This window comes from Dreissena polymorpha, chromosome 2 (genome assembly GCF_020536995.1).
Source record: "Dreissena polymorpha isolate Duluth1 chromosome 2, UMN_Dpol_1.0, whole genome shotgun sequence".
NCBI lineage: Eukaryota > Metazoa > Mollusca > Bivalvia > Myida > Dreissenidae > Dreissena > Dreissena polymorpha.
The window spans coordinates 95,136,148-95,159,838 of NC_068356.1; the positions used below are offsets into that span (position 1 = coordinate 95,136,148).

A 23,691-nucleotide genomic window follows, 5' to 3' on the forward strand; every position below is an offset into this window, starting at 1 on the left:
TTCTGTGAAGCAAAATCGGTTAACCTCAGTTTCACATTATCCGTTTCATATCAAATGTGTTTCCATCATTTTACCAAAAGGCTTATAACTCATGGCACGCTTTTGTCCGTCGTTCGTCGTCAGTCTTCCATCGCCAACATTTGCCTTTGAACACTCTAGAGGCCAGATTTATAGCTCATTTGATGAATTAGATTTATGCCCACCTAACTACCAACGCTCTAAGCCCTTATCTTATTAAAAACACATTCATGGTAGAGCGTTTATGACCAGTGCGTCAACTTATCATTACTTTTCATTTGTTTTCCATGGTTGTTTATATTCGTTAGCTTTCTATTTATATCAGTAAAACTGTCACCGCAGTACCACCGCTTAATACTCCAGACGCACGATTCTCAAGCATTTTTCGGTTTTAGTGACAGTTGATTTAAAAGTAGCTATAAGTTAAGATAAAAACTATGTGAACAATTAATTGATCATATTTTGTAAGGCAATTATTCAAATAACATTATAATGCAAACAGGATCAATCAAATGTAATATCATGAAAGCATATTAGTGTTTGTGACCAAGCTAGTGATTTAAAGTTATTAATATTGATTCAGTCCGAATAATTAACGAAAGGTGTAAACTTGGCTACTATACGATAGACAGCCCAAATAACTCATCATTTACTTATTTTACCTGTCTCGTGGGAGATGTTTTATTGTCCCCTACCGGTTTCACCGGAGAGGACTTATGGTTTGCGCTCTGTGTGTCCATCAGTCTGTCAGTCCGTGAGTCCTGTCACACTGTTCTGGATCATGCGATAACTTTAAAAGTTCTTAATATTTGTTCATGAAACTTGAAACATGGATTGATGGCAATAAGGACATTATGCACGTCATTTCATTTTGTTCCTACATCAAAAATTCTGGTTGCTATGGCAACAAAAATATATTTCTGACAATGGTGGAGCCGGTAGGGGACATATATTGCTTGGCAATAGTCTTGTTCACATAGTCAATAATCACTATGATGCCTGTTGAAATGTTGCCTGTAAGCTTAACAAAAATGCATGTGCCATAACATAATTGTAGGTTGTAAAACTATCAAAATTGTAGTGTAATTCACAGAGCTTCACTGTTTGGCCGACACTATCAGCCATGAACCTGACCAGCATTAGCTCATACAGAAATCGCAACATCAGCCTATCCGTTCTTGTGCTGTTGACCAACCTTCGCAAAACTTGGTCACATCTTTGTTTCTACTTAATAATCGGCAATTTCGAAACTGGTTCACGTGGGGAAAAAATAGGTCATATTAAAGAACTTATGAACACTCTATGATTACGCCATATTTTAGAAAAAGCTTGTTAACACTTATTTGTGCACAGTTATCGTAAAACGTAAAAACAGCGATATGTAGACAAAGTTTGAAACTGTGTCACGTTGGGTCAAAAACTACATTACTACGTCACATTAAAGAAAATGCTTTTGAACAGTCAAGAGGCGATCATTCTTCATGAAACTAAAAACATTTGCCTGATTCCAAACGTTATCTCGGCCGATTTTCAAAATAGGTCACATCGGGTCAACAACGAGGTCACTAGGTCAAGTTTTAGAAAATTATGTGATACTCTTGAAGGTCACGTGTTTGCTCAATCTCCATGAAACTTGGTCAGAACTATGATAACTCAGCGGATATCGACGATAGGTACCGTTGGGTTAAAAACTAGGTCGATAGGTCAAATTAAAGAAAAAGCAGGTGAAAACTTTATAAAGGGATAAATCTTTATGAAATTTTGTCAGAACATTAAATTGTGTCGCAATGATATATCGACCTAGATTGAAACTGGGTCAATGCAGGGTAAAAAATAGTACAAAAGTGTAGTATGTAATATACCTTAATATTGCACCATTCACTTAATATTTAATGAAATAAACGAGCCTTTAGTTTATTGTATCATATCAATGATTCAAACAACACAAAGTACACACATTATACTAAAGGTATTTAGGGGTATTAAGAGTCGACAAATCTAAATGTTTGGCAACTTGTTGTAAATGTCAAACATACAAGACAGATATACATTGAAAGCAGTTTATTATATACAAAAGAGCTCGAAATCTCATTACAGCAAAGACAAACACATCAGCATAAAAATATAGATACAGAAATTGAAAGTTCACCATGATTTGTTTTTTTAACAATTATTTTATATATAATAACAAGAAAATATACAAAATACATGTTCAATTTTACTCTTTTTATTCAACATATATTGATAGAAACTTTAGAAAAGATAATTTAATAATCATTGAAAAGAGACACTAATGTTCATGTTTAAATCAATAATTTGAATATTTATAAAAAAGCCATTTTTTTTTACTTGCAATAATTTATTGCTCCAGCCACCAATGGCACAAAAACACACACCGTAAGATAAGATATACAATATATAATATTTACATTAAAAAAATAATGACAAAATATATCTTCTCTCCATAATTGCTCAAGAGTATAAATCGTATTAAACATATTAATCAGAATATATAAATAATAAAAACATTATAAATCTCATTAATTACTTAAAGCAAGATATATATAGCCGTACATAAATTATAAAATTTGTTTTGTGGCAAATGACCGCTGACATGAAGCCAGACAAAAGAACGAATCAGAGTCAACATAGAAAGTTTTCATATGTGTGTGTGAAATGGTACAATCTTTTGTGTATTAATACAACTTTTTAACATTAGGTTATTTGTAAGCAAATGAGTATTTACATTTATAACCGTGTTTATATCTATGTTTGTTTCTATTAAATGAGCTATTGCAATTTCATTACCATGATTGTATTGTTATTATGAAGCCCCACAATTATCTGTTGAATGCTGGTGTTGCAGCAGATAGACACTGGTTTGATTAATCCATCTTTCTGTGAAGCCAGAGTTACCAGTTCCTTTCTCCCCTCATGATCCACTTGTATGACAGTGTGGGAGTCTAATCCACAGACAAGAACTTGCCCTGCAGGTGTGATGTGTACACAAAATGGAAAAGGGGTAATGATGGTGGATAACAGACTGCCATCTGTGGCCAGTGTGCACAGCTTGTGATGGGCGTTGATGACATATAAACGGTCACCAGCAAGACTCACTGCACATTTGAACACTGTAAAGTTTAATAAATGTTATATGTAAACACATCAGAATTAAAGACATTGACAATTATTTAAAAAATAATAAAACATCGCATATAAGTTAATTCGTGATTTAAATATACACAGTCGTGAATATATTGTATGTTTAAATAATGGAATATATATGTAGTTATATATATATACTAACCATCCATTTACCTGCATGTTCATGTTCTGTATTCTCATAAAGCTTTTTTATTAGTGTCCCAGTAAGTGCGTAGTGGTAGAGAGCCTTGCCAGAGGTGACATACAATGTTCCCTTATGATGGGCAATACCTTCAGCTTTATGTGGTAATTGAAATTTCCTCCCTTTCACTAGCTGCCCATTTCTCACAGATATAAACTGCACACCTCCATTAACATGAGACACAGCTACCTCACTAGATGTGATTTGGCAAATGTCCGTTGGAGGAGAAGACAAATCACAGTGACTAGACACCTTGTAATGCTGGTCCAAAAGTTTCACGTTCTCATTAAGATTATCTGCAATAATGACATGACCACTAGGAAGGCTGCACATGCCAATCACAAAGCAAGTCTGACTTTTGTCACTTGATATGTTGACATTAAACTCGGACTTTTTCTTCACACTCAACACCTGGTCTGGATTAAGCTTGATTGTGAGAATCCTTCCTAGACAAGACTGTTTAGTCAGGTACTGTACAAGGTCAGTGTTTGCCTGGAATATCAATTGACTCTGAACCTTCAGTGGATTCTCCTTCAGATATGACTCAAACTCGTGTATCTTGTCCAAACATTTCCTGCTGGCTATAAACTCAAGGTCTTTCTTGCTCTTATCACAAAGGCCCTGTACAGCTTTACTGAGGTGTTGCAGTTCATCCTTCAGAAGTCTGTAGTTGTCAATATCTTTCTTGAGAGAGGTTTGCAAAGCGGTCTTTATTTCATCTAGTTCTTTCAAAGTGGAATTTTCCAGTCGGTCCAAATCGGCATTTAACTTCTTACGCAGCTCTCGGATTTCTTGTAGTTTTTCGTTATATGATTCCTCCACGAAATTAATGCTGACCTCTTGTGTTCTCTTATACATATTTAATTCAGCAAGAGTTGCTTGAATTGTGTTTGACAACTGCTTCATGTCCACTGACAGCTTTTTGACTGATTCAGAAATTAGAGCCAAATTGGTACATTGTCTGAAATAGCAACATGAATCATAACTATCCATTATTAATTTGACATGAAAAACATCTAGGTAAAATAAAACATATAAAATGAGTAAAATGATAATATTGCAATGCAGGTAGTGGATGTACAAACATATGCCACATCATGTCATCTAGATTTCTAGAAAAAATGATCAAATATTAACATTTAAGCATTTAAATTTTTAGAATAACTCTTATAATGCTTTAAACAACTGAACTACATGTATGAAACTGTTCACATTCTTTTTAAAGTTTATTGATGCAAGTGATATCAACCTACTTTTACGAAGTTGGTCATTTTTAACTACCTTTAAGTTAATGATAGTGTCACCTACCTGTGATTCAATAAAACACAATCAGAGCAGCATAGCTGACTGTGGTTCTGGCAGAACATTTTCAGTTTTTTGTTGTGAACATCACATTTCAGTAGCAAATCTTGCATTGTCTTTATTAAAGGCCATTTATTTGTTTCTCCTCTTCCATATTTTAAATGATCTACAAATATTTGATCATGATGATGAATGCATTTTTCACAAAAACACTTCAAACATGTTTCACAGAACATTTCAGCACTTGCTTCTATATTTTTACTTTCGCAAGGGCCACAAAAATAGTCCGTCACTGAATATGAAGTTTTATGAACTGAATCACCAAAAGTTGCCATGTTGAAAAGGCCGTGAGAACTGTCCTCAATTAAAAAGTAATGTATTCATTATTATTTTTACTACTTTTATGAAATACAATTCTTGATATCAAAATCAGAATGTGTTGCAAATTGACAGGCACAGTTTTCACTAAGTATTATAGACAATGTACTGAAACTTAACTGATAAAGGCTTATTATGTTGGCTGTTAAAGATAACAACCCATTTTAAATACACACTTAAGGACAACGTCCATAGTCAAGTTACAAAAACAATCTAGTACATATATAACATTAAACATTTTTATGATAACAGTGGTACACATCATTTTCTGAAAATGGTTTAAACTTGATAAATGTATTCAGTTCAGGGTATCTGAGTATCTGTTTATTTGTGATAAACACTTGTATAAATGTTCCGTATAAATGTTGCAAAGTTCCGGTGCACGACAGACAGGGAAATCTTGTTGAAACGCAATACAAGTTAAGTTCTGGTCGACAGGGCATTTATACATAAAACTTGTATCACACAAAAAGTTCGTTTTTAATCAACGGGAAAAACTCTCATCAGTTCACGGAAATTCACCTGCCAGCGATGTTAAAAAACATAGAGGAAAGATTAGTAAATGACGAAACAACAACAACTGATGTAAACAGTGCCTTCAAAAAACTTTTGATGTCAATAAGCAAAAATGAATCTAAACTTTCGGAAAATCAAAATGAATCCGATAGCCATGAAGAATTACGTCGCCTCAATGAATCAGTTCAGTCAGTACGAAAAGAAAAGCATGCTCGTCGAATTGATTATGACACAAATTCGAATATCCATGAGATATTGAATGATTTTATGAAATCTGTTTCAAGTGAAATAAATGAACTCAAAAGTGAAATGCGGGAACACATACTACAGACCTCAACGCAACTTGCTGAAATAAAAGATATTATATGTGGTTTAAAAATCAACACACTCTGTGCTGTAGTGACATGAAAAAAAAGTTGAAAGATGTTACTTCAAATTCACAATCTGTTAAAACGCAAATGAGCAACCTGAACGAGGGACTAATATTTTAACGCAACAAAAAGAAACTGAAATATCGCTAAATAAATTGATGGAAACTTCTACTAGATCGTATGATTTATCAAATGATCGTACAACGTTTCCCAAGACGCAATCATTTGATGTAGAAATAACGTCGCCCGCTTTGCAAACTTCGCAAAACACGTCGGAACTGACCGGAAGCGGAAACGCACATACTAATGACTTCGTACATAAACCCAGACTTGAACAAAATAGAACGTTATTAATCGAAGACTCAATTCTTAAAGGTATAAGTACGCGTGGCCTTCAGAGCAATGTGGACGTACGTACACTTCCCGGTAAGAAATCGAAACTTACACTCGTCTTTTGACTGACGATATACACAAAATACACAAAAATAGTAATTTATGTCGGAGGTAATGATGCAGCTTCCGAAACATCACGCAGTGTGTATGAAACGCTTCGCTCAAAATTTGAGGCTCTACGTCACCAGTGCACTGTATATTTATGCACTCTCTGTCCGCGAACGGACACGGTCATCGGGCCGGTAAATGAAGAAATACAGAAATTGTGCATGGAAACGGGTGCTGTTCTCATTGACTGCTACCATTCGTTCATTTACGCTGATAAAACCACAATTCGTCCGTTTTACTTCAAAGACGGTATACACCTGTGTCCAAAAGGCTCGAGTAGACTGGTTTCGACAATCAACACGGTAACTCCAATTGTGAAGTCCAAACATACTTCCGCGAGAGAATTAACACACAGAGTCGCCGCTGCACGTTACTCTCGGCCACCATGGACAGGAGCGACATATGGCATTAGAGACCGTTTCCAGAACAACGGTCGCCAGTTTGGTAATAGAAACTTTCAGCTACGTGGACGATGGTCACCGTGCAGACGTTGCGGTTTAGCAAACCACTCGACAGAAGATTGCCGAAATCACAGATTATGGTAGGAAAATACTGACGGACATATCAACTCTGACTTATTTACTCATGAAAACCCATTTCTTAAACTTAACAATATATGTACTGAATGCAACAAAATAATTTGTGACTATAATATTCAACCTGACACTATTTTTGTTTCTAAAAATACATGTACGTTGTATTGTAATTGCAATTATGATTCATACCAGTATCTAAATGTTAGCAAAAACGTAAATTTATCGAAAATGCCTCCTCTCAATACGAATAATAATTTCAAAGATAAATTGTTGATTCATAAAAACGTTTTTACTTTCAGAAAACAAGGTATTCATGTAGCAAGTTTGAATATTCAACACATTCTTCCAAAATTAGATGAACTCAAACTTATAATGGGAGAGCTAGGGTCAATTGATATATTTTGTTTGAGTGAAACGTTTTTAACAGGTTCAAATAATGATACAGATCTATTAATTAACGTCTTCGTTTTTGAACGTAAAGACAGGTCAAAAAGGCTGGTGGAGGACTCATTATATATCTCAAAAAGAACATAAGCTATGTCCGTCCTTTTGATCTAGAATCCTCGGACATTGAGACTATTTGGCTACAGGTAGCTATCGAAAATAATAAATCACATCTTCTATGCTTTATCTACCGTGCCCCAAACAGTCCCCAGTCTTGGATAGATTCATTTGAAAAACAAATGGAATTTGCAGAATCTTCTAATATGAATTGGTCAGCTATTGGTGATTTTAACATTGAATTTTCTTCAACTTATAAATTTAATAATACAAAATGGGCAAAAACTGTACTTGATTTCGGACTCACACAACTGGTTTAATATCCAACCAGAGTAACAAAAACGTCATCAAAAATAATTGATCATGTATACACAACATCAATATCTTGCGTATCAGAAGTTAACGTTCCAGTAATAGGCCTGAGTGACCACTATCCAATCACGTGTACACTCCTTTGTAAACTTAAAAGTACGTCTATATTCCTAACATGGACAAATAACTTATAGATCGTTTAAACATTTTGATGAAACACTGTTTCTACAAGATCTAGGTCAATATGATATGAATATTATAGAAACTACCAATGATCCGAATTTTGCCCTAACGACTTTATACAATATATTAAATACAGTATTATCCATGCGCCAATTAAAAGTAAGTGGGTTAAGCGCATACATCCGCCTGGATGGTATTCTGATGAAATAAAACAGGCTAGATTAAAAAGGGATACATTTATAGCTTGCAACAATTTTGATCAGTATAAAATATGGAGAAACAAATGCAATTCCATAATTAAGAAAAATAAGAGAGCGTTAATCAATAATGCTGTTAAAGAGAAGAAAGATATTAAACAATTGTGGCGATCTATCAAAAGCATATCAAATGATAATGAAAATCAAAGAGCAATTTTACCTAATACATTAAACATAAACAATGTTAATGTTAGTGGAAGACAGCTTGTGGCTAATGAACTTAACAAACATTTTGTTAACATATCTCATATAATTAAGAAAACAGTTTTCAAAACTGAAAATTATGAATATTTAAAAATTTTCTTAGATGAAAAATTGGGTAATCGAGAGTTCAAATTAGAATATATATCGCCTATGGAAGTTCTCACATTAATTGATAAACTTAATCCTAATAAAAGTAGTGGCTTAGACAGAATAGCACCTAATATCCTTAAACTTTGCAAATATTATATCGTACAACCTCTTACGACATTAATACATACTTCAATTTCAACTGGAATATTTCCAGACTTACTTAAATTAAAGTGTCGTACCTCTCCAGAAAGGAGGAGATAAACATGATCCAAATAATTTTAGACCTATCTCTTTATTACCTTCAATTTCTAAAATAATTGAAAGACATGTAGCCATTCAATTAAATAAATATTTAAAAGAAACCTGTATACTAAATGAACACCAATCGGGTTTTAGACAAAACCACTCATGCCAAACTGCTTTAATCAGACTCGTGGATTCATGGTTAAATTGTATGGACGATGGTTATATGATAGGAACTGTTTTTGTAGATTTCAAAAAAGCATTTGACTTAGTAGACCACACCATTCTTCTGCACAAGTGGAAACTATATCATTTTTCGGATTCGTCTTTGAAGTTTTTTAATCATATCTACAAAACCGTTTGCAACTAATTCGGGCACATGGATTAACATCAGACACCTGCATGATAAGTTCCGGTGTACCACAAGGCTCCATTTTAGGACCTTTGTTATTTTTACTTTACGTGAATGATCTACCCTTAAAACTAACATCAGAATCTGACATGTATGCTGATGATGTAACAATCCACTGTAAAGGGAATAATATAACTATGATAAATTGCACTCTTCAAGACGACTTACTAAGGTCACAAAATTGGTGTATGATAAATAATATGGCAGTCAACCCAGATAAAACTACTTGCATGACTAAAGGATCACGCCAAAAACTTAAACATTCAGAAGATCTAAATTTGTTTGTAAATAACTCAAAAATAAAACATGTTTCAACCCAAAAACTTCTAGGTATCCATATTGATAAACATTTAAATTGGAAGGCCCATGTTGATATAACTTGTTCAAAACTTGTTTTGAAATTATCACTATTCATGCGTATACAATATTTTCTAACACCTAAGATGAAAATTATGTTCCATAATGCGTATGTAACACCAATTTTTGATTATGGATGTGTCACATGGCAAAATGCAAATACTAGAGACATAAACAGAATATCAAAACTGCAAAGAAGGTTTTTAAGAGTAATATTACGTAAAGACTTAAATATAAATGATTATGATTTATCACAAAAAATACAATGGCTTTCTTTTGAAAACAGATGTAAATGTTTCACATGTATAATTATTTACAAATCTCTTCATAATTTAACGCCCACGATAAAACTGGTGAAAAACAATAATTACAATATAAGATCGATATCAAACAATGATTTGACGCATAAAACACCTCACTCAAACCTTTTAAAAAAGTCGTTCAGTTACTCTGGTATAGAAATATGGAACCACATACCGGTTAGTATTCGCCAATCTCTCACTCTCACCACTTTCAAACATAGGCTTAAGAAATATTTCCTCTTTGAGGCGCAAAATTAGTCTCACGCGTAGTAACATTTTTCTGTTTTCCTCTTATTCAAAAGTCAAATACTCCTCCATAAGTGTCGTTATGATTACTGTAGATTTAATTTCTGCAAACAAATATACATATTGCTTTTTCAAACTATTTATATAGCAAGGAGGTGCAGGCTATTCTTCATAACAGTTGTGTAATTTCATATCCTATTGTGAACAACACTGGTCATGAATATTGTTTTCTGTAATTATAATATTTGTTTATATCAGCCACTTATATCAATCGTAAACTATTTCAAGAATAATGTAGTCCACGTTTTTAAACTCTGATTTTGTACAATAATGTACGCGGCTGTTTTTGTTAACTTTTTGTTAGTGTTATTGGTCGTGTTAATTAAGATATGGTAATTGTATAAGTGTGTGTGTGTATAGGTGTGTGCGTGCGCGCGTGTGTGTGTGTGTGCGTGCGTGCGTTAGAGTGTGTGCATATGGGAAAATGTAATCAACAATACATTTATATTCTTAAATACTTTCTGTTAATAAATTTTTGTTCCTTGAGACCATTTCAATATTGGAAGAGAAATGAATAACATAAGAGAAGTCATATAATATACTTGCTTTTTATGACATTTCTATTACACTGTTACAGTACTCTTATGTCCGTCAAAGTCTACATGTTTGCATTATAATGTAGAAATGCATTATACATACCATAGTTGTTTGAAGGCCTCATTGAAAATAAGATTGCCATTGTTAAACTGTTTGCTAACTTTGTATCAATGTGTTGTCTTAATGAGTTACCTTCGGAAAATAAAGAGATTATTATTATTATTATTATTATATTATTATATAGGCCTCCGGCCCCTGACACATATACATACATATTGCAATTCATGCAAGACAATGGTGTGTGCACAAATGGTTGGCATAGTATATAAACATATTGTCGAGTGGTGAACAATGCTTAAAAATAGCATGCTACAGCATTTTACAGTTTTTGCATGTAGTAGAGCAAAAGGATTTATATTCACATCTTTTCATCCGAAACACACGCATTCGCACACGCACGCACATTCACACATGTACATAAATATATTTATTTATATGCATACATACACATATACAAATGATATTGAGTATATTTACGATATATAACGGTATAACCCCTTTATATAACCTACAAAAATCTAGGAGCCAGCGAATAGGATGCTTATAAGTTGTATAGCTGAAATTAGGTTATATAGGTAGGGCCTACAGTAAATTGACAGAAATTGTATACCGAGTAGTAAGCCTATCGAAACGAAATATAGGACTTTCTAGGTAAGAGACTACATTTTAAGCGTAAGTTCACTTTTACATTTATTTGAAAATATAGCTAGTCCTGTGGCAACCCTCAAAATTAGGTTATATCAAATATCAAGAAAAAAATCGCGTTTCAAGTCATTTAACAATGTAATAAGCAGTTTGTTTTATTGTCTGTTAATTTTTGCTTGACAGCATTATAACCAATTTATGTATATTTGGGTTTATGAAAAATTTACGTTGTATATATGTTTTTCGTATATCCTGCAATACAGGGCACTTAAATAGGAAATGTAATTCGCTTTCTATTTCACCAGTATTGCAAATTGGACAAAGCCGTTATTCTCTAGTTATACCGCGATAACTGCCTGTTTCGATTTCTATCGCAAGGGTTCCGAAACGAAGTTGAGCAAAACTGCGCTTAATTTTCGCACACATAGGATGTCTTAGTATGATTCGTGTTCGTATTGTGACTTAATATGTTTATATAATTCTAGTTTGGGCGATGTATTAGCTATACTCCACCAGTTCTGCAAGTATTGAGACTTAGCCCTTTCTCTAAATTCATTTATAAATTTGTGTGGGTTTGGGACATGCTGGTTATTCCAAATGTAATGAAATCCATTTGTGCTAATTAAGTTCTTAATTTCATTGGCCAAATTAAAGTAGAGGTTTAAGTTTGTTTTCAGTAAGAAATTATAGCATTTTTTATGTATCTGGTGTCGGGCATGCTTATTTTTTTCAGCCAGTATTTTAGGCATCGAATTTGTGAAGTTTTAACAATAGGGTAACGACCACAATCTCCGAGGCTCGTGATTTTTGATGTTTTTTCACCAACACAAAGGTACCTTTTGCAGGCATGTCGGTGGACCGATTCGATACATTTATTTTCTTTAAAACCCCAAATTTCACTTCCATGTAATAAAACAGGACTTATTTTACTGTCAAACAATTTAAGAAGACCGAATTAGATAGTTAACCATATTTATACAATGACGATAATATGCCATTCAAGGCACGCTTCCTATTTATTGCATTTTCGCTAGCCATTTTATTTAGCGAAAGAGAAGGAAAGAAGCAGACCCCAACGTAGGTAATTGACTTAACAACGTCAAGTACCCGCATAACTCCAGCGTTTATTCATAGCTGGTTTACCCCCCTTTTTGAAGACCATTATCGTTGTTTTTTGTGGGTTCACATGCAATCCTGTTCTCGTACAGAATTGTTGCAATGAATCGAGTTGGCGCTGTAAACCCAAAACCGTATCAGCTAAAAGAGCAACATCATCTGCGAACATAAGCAGTAGAATTTCAGCATCATTTGGTGAAATTTGTATCCCTCTCACACCGTTATTGAATAAATCTTGTACTAATTCATTTATGAAAAAGGTAAATAATTGGGGTGAGAGTAAACACCCTTGTTTCAGACCGATTTTGCAATCAATATAGTCAGTGTACCCGTAACTACATCGAACACGAGCCTTGCCGTTCTCATACCTAGCCTTTAGTATATTCAAAAGTTTACCTTTTATGTTCGCTTCTTGTCGGATCTGCCATAAAATAATGCGATCTACTGAGTAATATGCAGTTTTAAAATCAATAAAGCCTACGTAAAGTTTCCCACGTTTTTAGGACAATAATTTGGAAATGAGAGTTTGCAGTACAAAGGCATTATCAGTTGTCGAATAACCAGCTCGGAATCCGGATTGACGTTCATGTATTTTAGCGAACGCGTTAGCATAGAACGATAGCCGTCTATTAATCACACTAGTAAACAATTTACCAAATATATCTAACAATGATATTCCTCGATAGTTTTGAGGAGAGTTAATATCACCCTTTTTATGTATGGGAGCTATTATGGCGAAGCTCCAGTCCGATGGAAAATAGCCTGTATTAAATATTCGGTTAAATAAATGCACTAATACTGGTAAAATAAATGTATGCGATTATTTAAAGAATGCAGGGGGAATTTTATCTTGACCGGGGCTCTTGGACTCATTAAGAGCTCGTATACTTAATAAAATTTCTTCATCGGTTATTTCACTATTGTAAAGTTCTTCTTCCACTTCAGACAATTTATTGGTTATGTTTTGGTTAGGCGGTATATTGTCATTGTTCGCATTCGCTGTAAATAGTGTTTCAAAATGCAATTGCCAGTCGTCTGAGCTAATTAAATTTTCGGTATTGTTAGTTACGGACAGGTTCTTAAGTTTCTTCCAAAATGATTTGGGGTTATTTATATTTGAACATAAGTCATTAAGTTTGGTCTTATAAAAAAGTTTTTTACGGTAACAACATTCCTTGAAAACATTTTTAGCCTGAAGGTAGTTATTCATATTAGTTTCCGACTCGAAAAATATGTAAACACAATAGTTTTACTCGTTTATAATCGCGGCATTCTTTGTCAAACCATTGTGGTCTGAGAGTGGATACTTTGCATTTTGATTCATTGAGGCCCTGTCACGTAATCGGATGTACTTTAGTGAAGATAAAACAAGTCTCTGATGTCTAAAATATTTCTTTTATTTTACTCTATTCCCTAACACCAAAATTGTACTATAATAATTTCAAAGTCAAAGTAAATAACATAACGTGTATAATTCCTAAGGGAAAGCGAGGTCCCGTCTGCCTATTTTGAGGATTATTTATACTGATCCCGTTGTGTATTCGCTTAATTCGTGACCCACGCCTGTCAACAAGTAATGGACGTCAATGTGTGTATCTTGACGTATATAGACAGATGATGTATGATCCCTACAGATTTTACACCGCCTGTAATCGCGGGCCCCTATGTAATTTGACAAGCCAATTTGTGTTCACAGGTGTATTCACACCTGGAACACGCATCGGAACGTCAGTCCTCTCGCTTAACGTATTTACCAACCATTTATATGCATTTTACGAGTCACGAATCTTGCTTAATGGATTTACTAATTGCCTATATGCATTTTGCGAGTCACGACCCCCATGTTTTCTGTTAGTTACATCTCGCTGAAATATTTCTATTGACTTTTCATAAAGTAACATATTCATTATAACCCATTACATTACACATCTACATAATCAATTTCAAATTTCATTACACCCTACCCGAAGGTTCTATTTCCTAAATTAGTTTGTTTATACAACAATAACACGACAATAACAACACAATAATGTACAATGAGATAAATTCTATGATTATATATATTATATGTATACCCTACCCGAAAGTTCTATGACGTTACACAACTCACTCTTTCAAATGATTTTTTTCTATTATTATATATATTATATGTATACCCTACCCGAAGGTTCTATGAGATAAATTCTATTATTATATATATTATATGTACATTACGTTACACAACTCACTCTTTCAAATGAATTTTTTCTTATTTCATGATATGAAAAAATTACGATGATGTCAACAATTTAATCATGAGATCTGTACGAAGATAAAATACTGTATAACTCTGAACCGACGAGATTCTAAAAATATTTCCTGTTATGAAATAATGATTTTTTTTTTGTTTTTTTTTTTTTTGTTTACCAAACTTGGTGATGTCTATTACTAAGTTTACGTCTTTTGCGTTCCAGTAGTATTTGTTTGTATCTCTGTATGTGTGGTAACTGATGTGATGCATTAAATGAGAGCTATATCTGGTAATGTCAAATGTGTGAAACAAAATGTACATACACGTGTGTTGTTGAAAGTTCTGTATGATGTGCCACATGTTGGATGATATCTAAGTTTACAACAAGGTGTTTGTACTGCTGCTATACTATGTTTTGAACAGAACTTACATAAAAGTTTTGATAAAAATTGATAACGTCTTTGACGTTGGTGGCCTTGAGTGAAATATTGTTGGATGCGGTTATGCAATTGAGTGTTATCTGTTTGAGCGAATGTGGTGATTGACATGTTGCGTATTTTGTTTGGGATGGATGTTGAATATTTTAATCGACGGAATGTTTGTAGTGATTCTAAAGAGTCAATGCCGTAGTACGTGAATATTGCTTTGCAAATTTGGTAATTGAGAATGTGTTGTTCATTTGTTAAATGATTGAGCATCTGTTGATGAAGAAGAGGTATGTTGAAATACGTAATCAAGAAAATCAATGTATCCACTTGAATTTCGCCAGATCTCATCATATAAGTAAAAATTGAAACATTATGTTCTTGTTCAAGGGTGGACATTTGTTCAAACGTAGTTATAAAATAATGTATTTCTTCTAATTGAGTTTCTTCAATGGGTAAAGTAATGGAAACTGGCAATTGAAAATTAAATTCTTTGTAAAATCTAAAAAATGATTGAAAGAAAATCGAATTAGTGATCCAAAAAGTAATGTGTACAAAGAGGTCAACGAGGTACATGGTTAATAAATGAAATATATAGTTATAAAAATAAGGAAATGTTTATATCCGTTTCGTCAGTGGACAACACAGTTCTTGTATGTTGTTTTAGTGGACAATAAAGTTAGTGTAGCTGGGCGTCAGCGAACAATGTTGTTCTTGTAGAGTTGGCGTCAGCGGTTGATGTAGGTCTTGTAGACTGGGTGATATTGGACGATGGAGCTCCTGCAGACTGGGTGTCGGCAGACGATAAAGTGGGTGATATTGGACGATGGAGCTCCTGCAGACTGGGTGTCGGCAGACGATAAAGTTTGTGAAGTTTGGTGTCAGTGAACGATGTTGGTCTTGTAGAGTTGGCGCCCGCGGATGATGGGTTTCTGGTAGATTGGGCGGCAGCGTCCGGTAGAGTTCTTGTAGTTGTTGGTTTGACTCTGCGGTAGAATAACTCGTGGAATCAAAATCATCGTTAGATACAGTTCATGGTGTTGACATTAGTCTAGGTAAATTATATACAATGTGGCAATAACACATATTTCAAACGTTCGTTGCAGATTATACGAGTGTTCAACGCATCTTGGTTAACTATAGACAACATCCGAATAATACATGTTCCAAACATTCTTTGAAGATTATACGAGTGTTCAACACATATATACAGTCACAATAGATGAATACGGGTGATATATCGATCGATGTAGTAGTGCACTAAACAATTGTTCGTAGATTTTAGTTTTCAAGTATATCGTTCTGTTCATTATTGACGATAGTAGGTAATATCCAGTAAACAGCCCATGGTGCTGTTTATGGTTCACAACTTGGTTGTTGACAAGTTGTTATCGCCAAGGATCATCCTGATGTCGTCGTCTGGAAGGATTTGTTACCCTCGTAGAGACGGGTATAGGGATGACAGTGTTCTCGGTCGTTGTGGGGGTGCCGAGGGCTTTTTGACCTCAGACACGAGAGGTTCGTGCGCCACATCACAGGAAGCCACGCCCACATAACCCGGGGGACTGATTTCTCCCAGGTGCATATCATCGTTGGCAGATCGGAATTGGGTAATTATGGGACGATTAGATCGGGTCATACGTTTACATTTACAGTAAATAAGGAGTGCTGCACCAGAACTCAGAGCGGTCGCTACACCTATGATAATGTAACCCCATAATGGGAAGTCACCTGATGTCGTGTCAATGTCATTTAATTGTCTGATACTCTGCAGTTTTGTTATTAAAGCTTCCATAGGTATTTCTTTGATGTTTGATAGTTCATGAGGCATTTCGGTTTTAGTGAAATTAACGAGAGAGGTATGGAATGGTTTCCAAATGGAAGAACCCTTAAAGGTAGGTACGTCGAGTTTATCGGTCTGAAGCCGGGTTTGACTGGAGTTAATGTACCAGGCATTTAATGTAAAGTATTCATTGTATGCGCGACAGTTCATGGGTACATTAACAATGTCTATGGGAGCGATAGCGCGAGCGGATATTTTATTTTGGGAATGATCTTGACATATCGTCACGAGGCGTAGGTCTTGTCTAGAGACTATCGCCCAGTTACCAGATCCTAAATATTTGGCATCAGGTAAGACGGTGTTAGGGTGTATGATCACCTTGCAATAATCCTTTATGTGCTGAGTGTTGTTAATCATAATGGCTATGACGCATAATTTTTTGAAATATAACATTTTCGTTAATCTCAAATCCCCCGATCATGCGCAACGATAATATAAAAACAAATGATGGCAACATCATCGAATATTTGCCCGTTCGTTGTGGAGGTCCGGCACGTCTTCTTCCCTCTGGCCCGTGAAAGAAGTGGTACTTCTGGTTGATCCTCTGGTCACCGCGCACCAGTTAAACACGTGTCACGTAATCGGATGTACTTTAGTGAAGATAAAACAAGTCTCTGATGTCTAAAATATTTCTTTTATTTTACTCTATTCCCTAACACCAAAATTGTACTATAATAATTTCAAAGTCAAAGTAAATAACATAACGTGTATAATTCCTAAGGGAAAGCGAGGTCCCGTCTGCCTATTTTGAGGATTATTTATACTGATCCCGTTGTGTATTCGCTTAATTCGTGACCCACGCCTGTCAACAAGTAATGGACGTCAATGTGTGTATCTTGACGTATATAGACAGATGATGTATGATCCCTACAGATTTTACACCGCCTGTAATCGCGGGCCCCTATGTAATTTGACAAGCCAATTTGTGTTCACAGGTGTATTCACACCTGGAACACGCATCGGAACGTCAGTCCTCTCGCTTAACGTATTTACCAACCATTTATATGCATTTTACGAGTCACGAATCTTGCTTAATGGATTTACTAATTGCCTATATGCATTTTGCGAGTCACGACCCCCATGTTTTCTGTTAGTTACATCTCGCTGAAATATTTCTATTGACTTTTCATAAAGTAACATATTCATTATAACCCATTACATTACACATCTACATAATCAATTTCAAATTTCATTACACCCTACCCGAAGGTTCTATTTCCTAAATTAGTTTGTTTATACAACAATAACACGACAATAACAACACAATAATGTACAATGAGATAAATTCTATGATTATATATATTATATGTATACCCTACCCGAAAGTTCTATGACGTTACACAACTCACTCTTTCAAATGATTTTTTTCTATTATTATATATATTATATGTATACCCTACCCGAAGGTTCTATGAGATAAATTCTATTATTATATATATTATATGTACATTACGTTACAGCCCAACAACTGAACATTGTTGAAAAATGCCAATAATGTGGCTAACGTTATAATTGATATTAACGGAATTGTCATTTATAAAGCTGAGTGTCCGTTACATAAACTCGTTTGTAAACGTATCTTGCAAACAACCTATGAAATTCGTCAATTTGTTCTCTTTTAAGTTATATTTTTGCGGATCTTCATAGGTTTAGGCCGAACAGCGTTTTGTTCTAAATTACATTTAAATTTGATTTCTAACGGGAAATGACATGACTCAGTTCTCTCGCCGATTCGAAAGTTTAGAACCATGTTGGCAAATATTCAGAGATAATGGCATAATCAATGACACTTTTGCCATTGGCGTTAACAAACGTAAAGTGCCCATAATTGCTATCCTCACCTAGTCTACAATTAGCGACAATTAGATGGTTAGAAATGCAAAAATTTAATAACAATTTTCCCTGACTATTGATGACTTTGTCCATTGAGTTTCGTTTTCCAAATGAGCTGGTTAATATTTCGTTGTATTCCCTAAGTATTGGCAGATTCTCCCAATGTAAATCCCTAATGAACTCTGCCTGATCTGATGTTCTTGCGTTTAAATCACCAAGAAGTACAAAATAATACTCGTTTAAATTAATGGTAAGCTCAATTAATGCATGTTCGAGGTATTTAATGCCAGAAAAGCACTCATTTTCATACGATGGTGAATTTTCTGGTGGAAGGTACAAAAATATCAAAAGTACATCTTTTGCGGTGGCGACAATAGACTTTTTAACTTTAGAAAACATACAAAACATGTGAGGGGTATCAATATGTGTCACATAGTTTTGAAAAGAGTTATTAATGCACACATATAAACCTGACATAGATCTCCCTACATTTTGGAGACGAAGTGACTTTTTTGCATACATAACATAATCACGAAAAATATTCAAACTGTTTCATATTATTTTCATACCATGTTTAAAGTAAGCAAAATATTTTAAACGTTTTTAATTACTCAATTAAATCGGGGAACGCTAATTTTGGTAATAGGCCTTCTATATTCCAGCAGCACACATTTAGCGAGTCGGAAGAGTTGTCAGATATCCATCCCCATATGCGTTCATGGCAGTGATGTGGTCCCCATCGATACTTTCATGTTCGGCGGTGTCACCCACGGTGCCACCCACATCAATTGCATTTTTGTCGCCGTCGATGGGAGGCGGTGTGGCTTTGCGTCTACCGGTGACAGTTCTGCGTTGCGAGGCTGGCTGTGGTAATCGATTCTTCACTTGCAGCTGCCCTTTATAGAAATATCCAAACTTGCCATGCTCTCGAAGGGATCGTAGTGTTTCTCTGGATCTTCGTGAGGTCGTCCCCTATACGAATGCCCTGCTTGCGTAATTCTTCGCGACCTCTATACGCCCATACCTTGTCGTCCTCAAATCGAAATGTGAGAAGTGTCAGAGGAGGGTATTCATCTTTAGTGCTGTTGAGGACTTGGCTACGTTTAATGTCGTCCGGCACCCAGTTTGTGGTTGGGCTTGCGATCTTAAGTATGTCTGATATTGCTTTTAATTTATGTTCTTTTTCACCTAGCCTTGGATCGATTTCCCATCCAAAGATCCTCATGTTATTCGCGATCGCTTTACGGTTTAAAGATTCAATATTATCTTGAAGGAATTTAATGAGGTCATCATGTTCGTCACATTGGTTCTGCAAATGATCTATATCTAGACGCATGTTTCTGTTAGGTCCTGTCCGTCGGAGATGCTGCGTTCAATGGCAAATATACGAGACCCTGTGTTTTCGCATTTAGTATTGAGTGTTCGTATTTCACCACCTAAAGCAGTAGTTTCTTCTTTAAGATTGTTAACACCATGTTTAATTTCAGACATTTATGTACGAATCAACCTCATTTCGTTCAAAAGATTAGCCTCTGATGACCTTATTGCTGCGAGAATCGCGTCAAGTTCCATTAGACCGGGGTTTAGTTCCACATCTGCTGCTATTAGAAGCGCAGTTTCCTTAATGTTGTATCCAAGGTTTACCTGCGAAGGAGCGTGTGGTAGGCCTATATTAGCCGGAAGGATTGATGTTACAGTATTTGCACATGCTGGGAAATCAGCTTCATTTTCCATGGACTTACAAATGCTTTTACCTTCTAAAGGTAGGGTTGACACAAAATTGACTGCATGCATGGCGGCCACATAGTAGTTTAGTATCAGGATGATACATATACTGGACGCAAAGACGCGCAAGTGGATGTCCGATGATTTCACGTACGGGGAATAATGGTTGTGTTTATTGGTAGGTGTCCTATACTTTCTCGATGGCAAAAAACGACCAATTCGTATGCGGAATGTTACCACATCGACATCCATTTTGACAGTTTTTCTCGAGTAACACCTGGGTCCGGTTTAATGAGAGCGACCATGGTCGGGCGACTATGGTTGTACCAGCGAATAATCGTCGTGCGACGATAGCCGTGTTTAATGGAGAGCGACGGTCTTCAATCGACCGCGCGTTGTTCGACATATTTTGAGCGACCGCAGTCTACCCTCACACCACGACTGCTCGTCGCTTGACGCTTTGTCGGCATTCAAAACCCGTGCAAAATGAACGCGGATACTTTCGAGTTTAATCATGGCGGCCTCCATGCGACTTGTTCATCGAATGCGAAGACAATTTCGAAGAGAGCGAGTTTTTAGAGATAGGATGAATCCATTAGACATGTACAATGATGATGAACTTTTCCGTCGATTTCGCTTACCAAGGAGAGCGCTATTGGAGCTCATAGACAACTTTGCTGTAGATCTAGAATACGTTTCCGAAATTTATACAATATTGTATCATCAATATGCGTATTCCCCATCCAATACACGGATGTCTCGAGCAAGGGAAAGTAATACATATACAGTAGTTTAGAAGAAATGCACTTAATTGATTTACCTTAATAACAATGGGATAAATATGTTTTATGATGCTAAACGTCGCGTCATTTATTTTTCTCCCGGCTTATAAAGAGTAGTATTAATACAAGAGAGGAGTGCAAACTGTTCACTGAAAGTTAAAGGTTAGTCCCACAGGAAGGCAATGCGCAAATAATCCCGGGTTTATGTGCACCAATATCATTCAATAAACTGCGCATTAAGGGCAACTTTTTTTGGAACTTATCTTGGCCTATAATTCGCAAATTGTACACGTACGTTGAGATGAATTCAGTTGAAGGCACTGATTTTACATTCAACGTGTCCCGTTGACGCATTACTCTACATATGGTCCGTGCTCTGTAAAAAGGGGGTTTAATCCATGTGCGTAAAGTAGCGTCCAATATTAGCCTGTGTAGTCCGCACAGGCTAATCAGGGACGACACTGTGTGCCTTAAATAGACTTTTGTTAAGGAGGCACTTGCTTTAAACGAACAATATCATAAAATCGGAAAATATCGTCCCTAATTAGCCTGTGCGGACTGCGTAGGCTAATCTGGGACGACACTTTAAGCACATGCATTTAACCCACTTTTGACAGAGCACGGCTAATATATATTTTGAACTATATCGTATGGCAATTTACATGTATATTGATAGCATTCTTTTAAAATTGTAAAAATACACCATGGTATAAAAAAACGGCAATACTTTTACCATACGCACAAATGATTTATACATGCAGTAAAGTGTAAAGTAAAGTGGTGTCGATACTTAGTTACATGTGCACAACTTTAATGTTACTCCACCAATAGCTTCATCACTTCGTGTTTATATATAAGAAACAGTACCAATTTAATTTTGTAATAACAATATTGAATGAGTCATATAACCTACATCAATATTAATAATGAATAATGGCTTTTAGAAGAAAGAATTTGTGGTTACAACGAATAAAGGGAAAAACAGAAACAAATATCAACAAATAAATGATAAGTATTTTCCCTCATGAATCATTACGTCATTTTTGTAGGTTGAGAAATAAAATGATATATTGATAAAGACATCAATAATAAAATTAAATCACAGAATTAATGCTAAAAAACATTCGGATAACTAGATCAGTTTCGAGCCATCAATAACCAGACTAATATCTTAAATACAGACAAGATAAGTGTAAGTAAACTTTTTTGTTATACTGACAGATGCTTCAAATATTCATTTGATTAATCTCCTAGTACCGACAATACGAATTCATGACGTTTTTTTTTTCAGATCAGATGTGAAATATATCCTGTATAAAAATACCGTTTACTTTAGACAAAACAGCATGGTATCAATAAAGCAAATCTCAGATATGTTGACAGTATTATAAAATATGCTGGAACGAACTCCACGAAATACAATTTTCTCGGCACCATGTACCTAGATTTATTTAGAAGAGTCCCATACATATTATTCGAGTATGTGTATCAAGTTGAAGTGAAATTTACAATGGAATATGAATAATTAACAAAACGATCATTGCCCAGATAAAGTGTCATAAGTTCAATCCTATAAAAGTGAAATATCAACCTTATTTAGATAGATTCTCATTAATATGAATTTTGCAGACGATAATGCAATGTATCAAACCTTTAAGTGCAATAATTATTGGTCACATTTAGAAGCCAGATATAAAAGAACATTTTAACAAAAATGTCTCAGCAGTATGTCCATAATCATTAGTGAATTCCAGAGCTGATTGCAAACCCGTTATTTGGTTTTAAAGACTTCCGTAAACATCCAGACACCACAATGCAGTTTTAGCACGCGTTTTCCTCGATCTACGAGCATTATTCATTCGATCCTTCCTTCCGTCCGATTTGTCGAGCGCACCAATTCATATTGGTATATGGTGAATATTCATATAAATGTACGGTCTTTAGTACCAACATCTTGAAACTGCGTTGGCAAGTATGTTTGAGGTTCTGCAATTTTGACACGCGAAAGGACATTGTCCAGAGACGCGTGAACCATAGTAGTAGACTTTATTTCATTGCGTCAGATTATGAATTTGAACTTTGAACACTTAATGAATATTATTACAAACACACCTTTGACGAAGAATCCGCAAGCGAATTCTGTTAAAACAAATAATATCATATTATTTTAACAAATTTAAGATTTACTTTTCGTGATATGAGTTTTCGCACAATAAATAAAAAATGTTGATGGCGGAAGTGATAATTTTCTAAAAATAGCGACTACAACGACCGCAGTCGACTGACCACACAGTCATGCGACCATAGTCGCGGCAAATTTCTCCGTGAACGATACAATTTGTCAGTTGGCGGCCGACAAC

The 23,691-nt window shown here is 35.2% G+C and overlaps 1 protein-coding gene across 1 annotated transcript in view; it reads right to left on the bottom strand.

Annotated features, from left to right (window-relative positions):
* Positions 1–2,134: 2,134 nt before the first annotated feature.
* LOC127868128 (uncharacterized) overlaps positions 2,135–23,691 on the bottom strand; it is a 40,278-nt gene continuing 18,721 nt past the window's right edge. Inside the window, exons 2-3 of the mRNA XM_052409747.1 lie at positions 3,337–4,003; positions 2,135–3,149 (exon numbers count right to left, since the gene is read on the bottom strand). Of these exons, the coding sequence (XP_052265707.1) occupies positions 2,809–3,149; positions 3,337–3,697 (702 nt within the window). The 5' untranslated portion in view covers positions 3,698–4,003 and the 3' untranslated portion in view covers positions 2,135–2,808. The remainder of the gene's footprint in view (positions 3,150–3,336; positions 4,004–23,691) is intronic.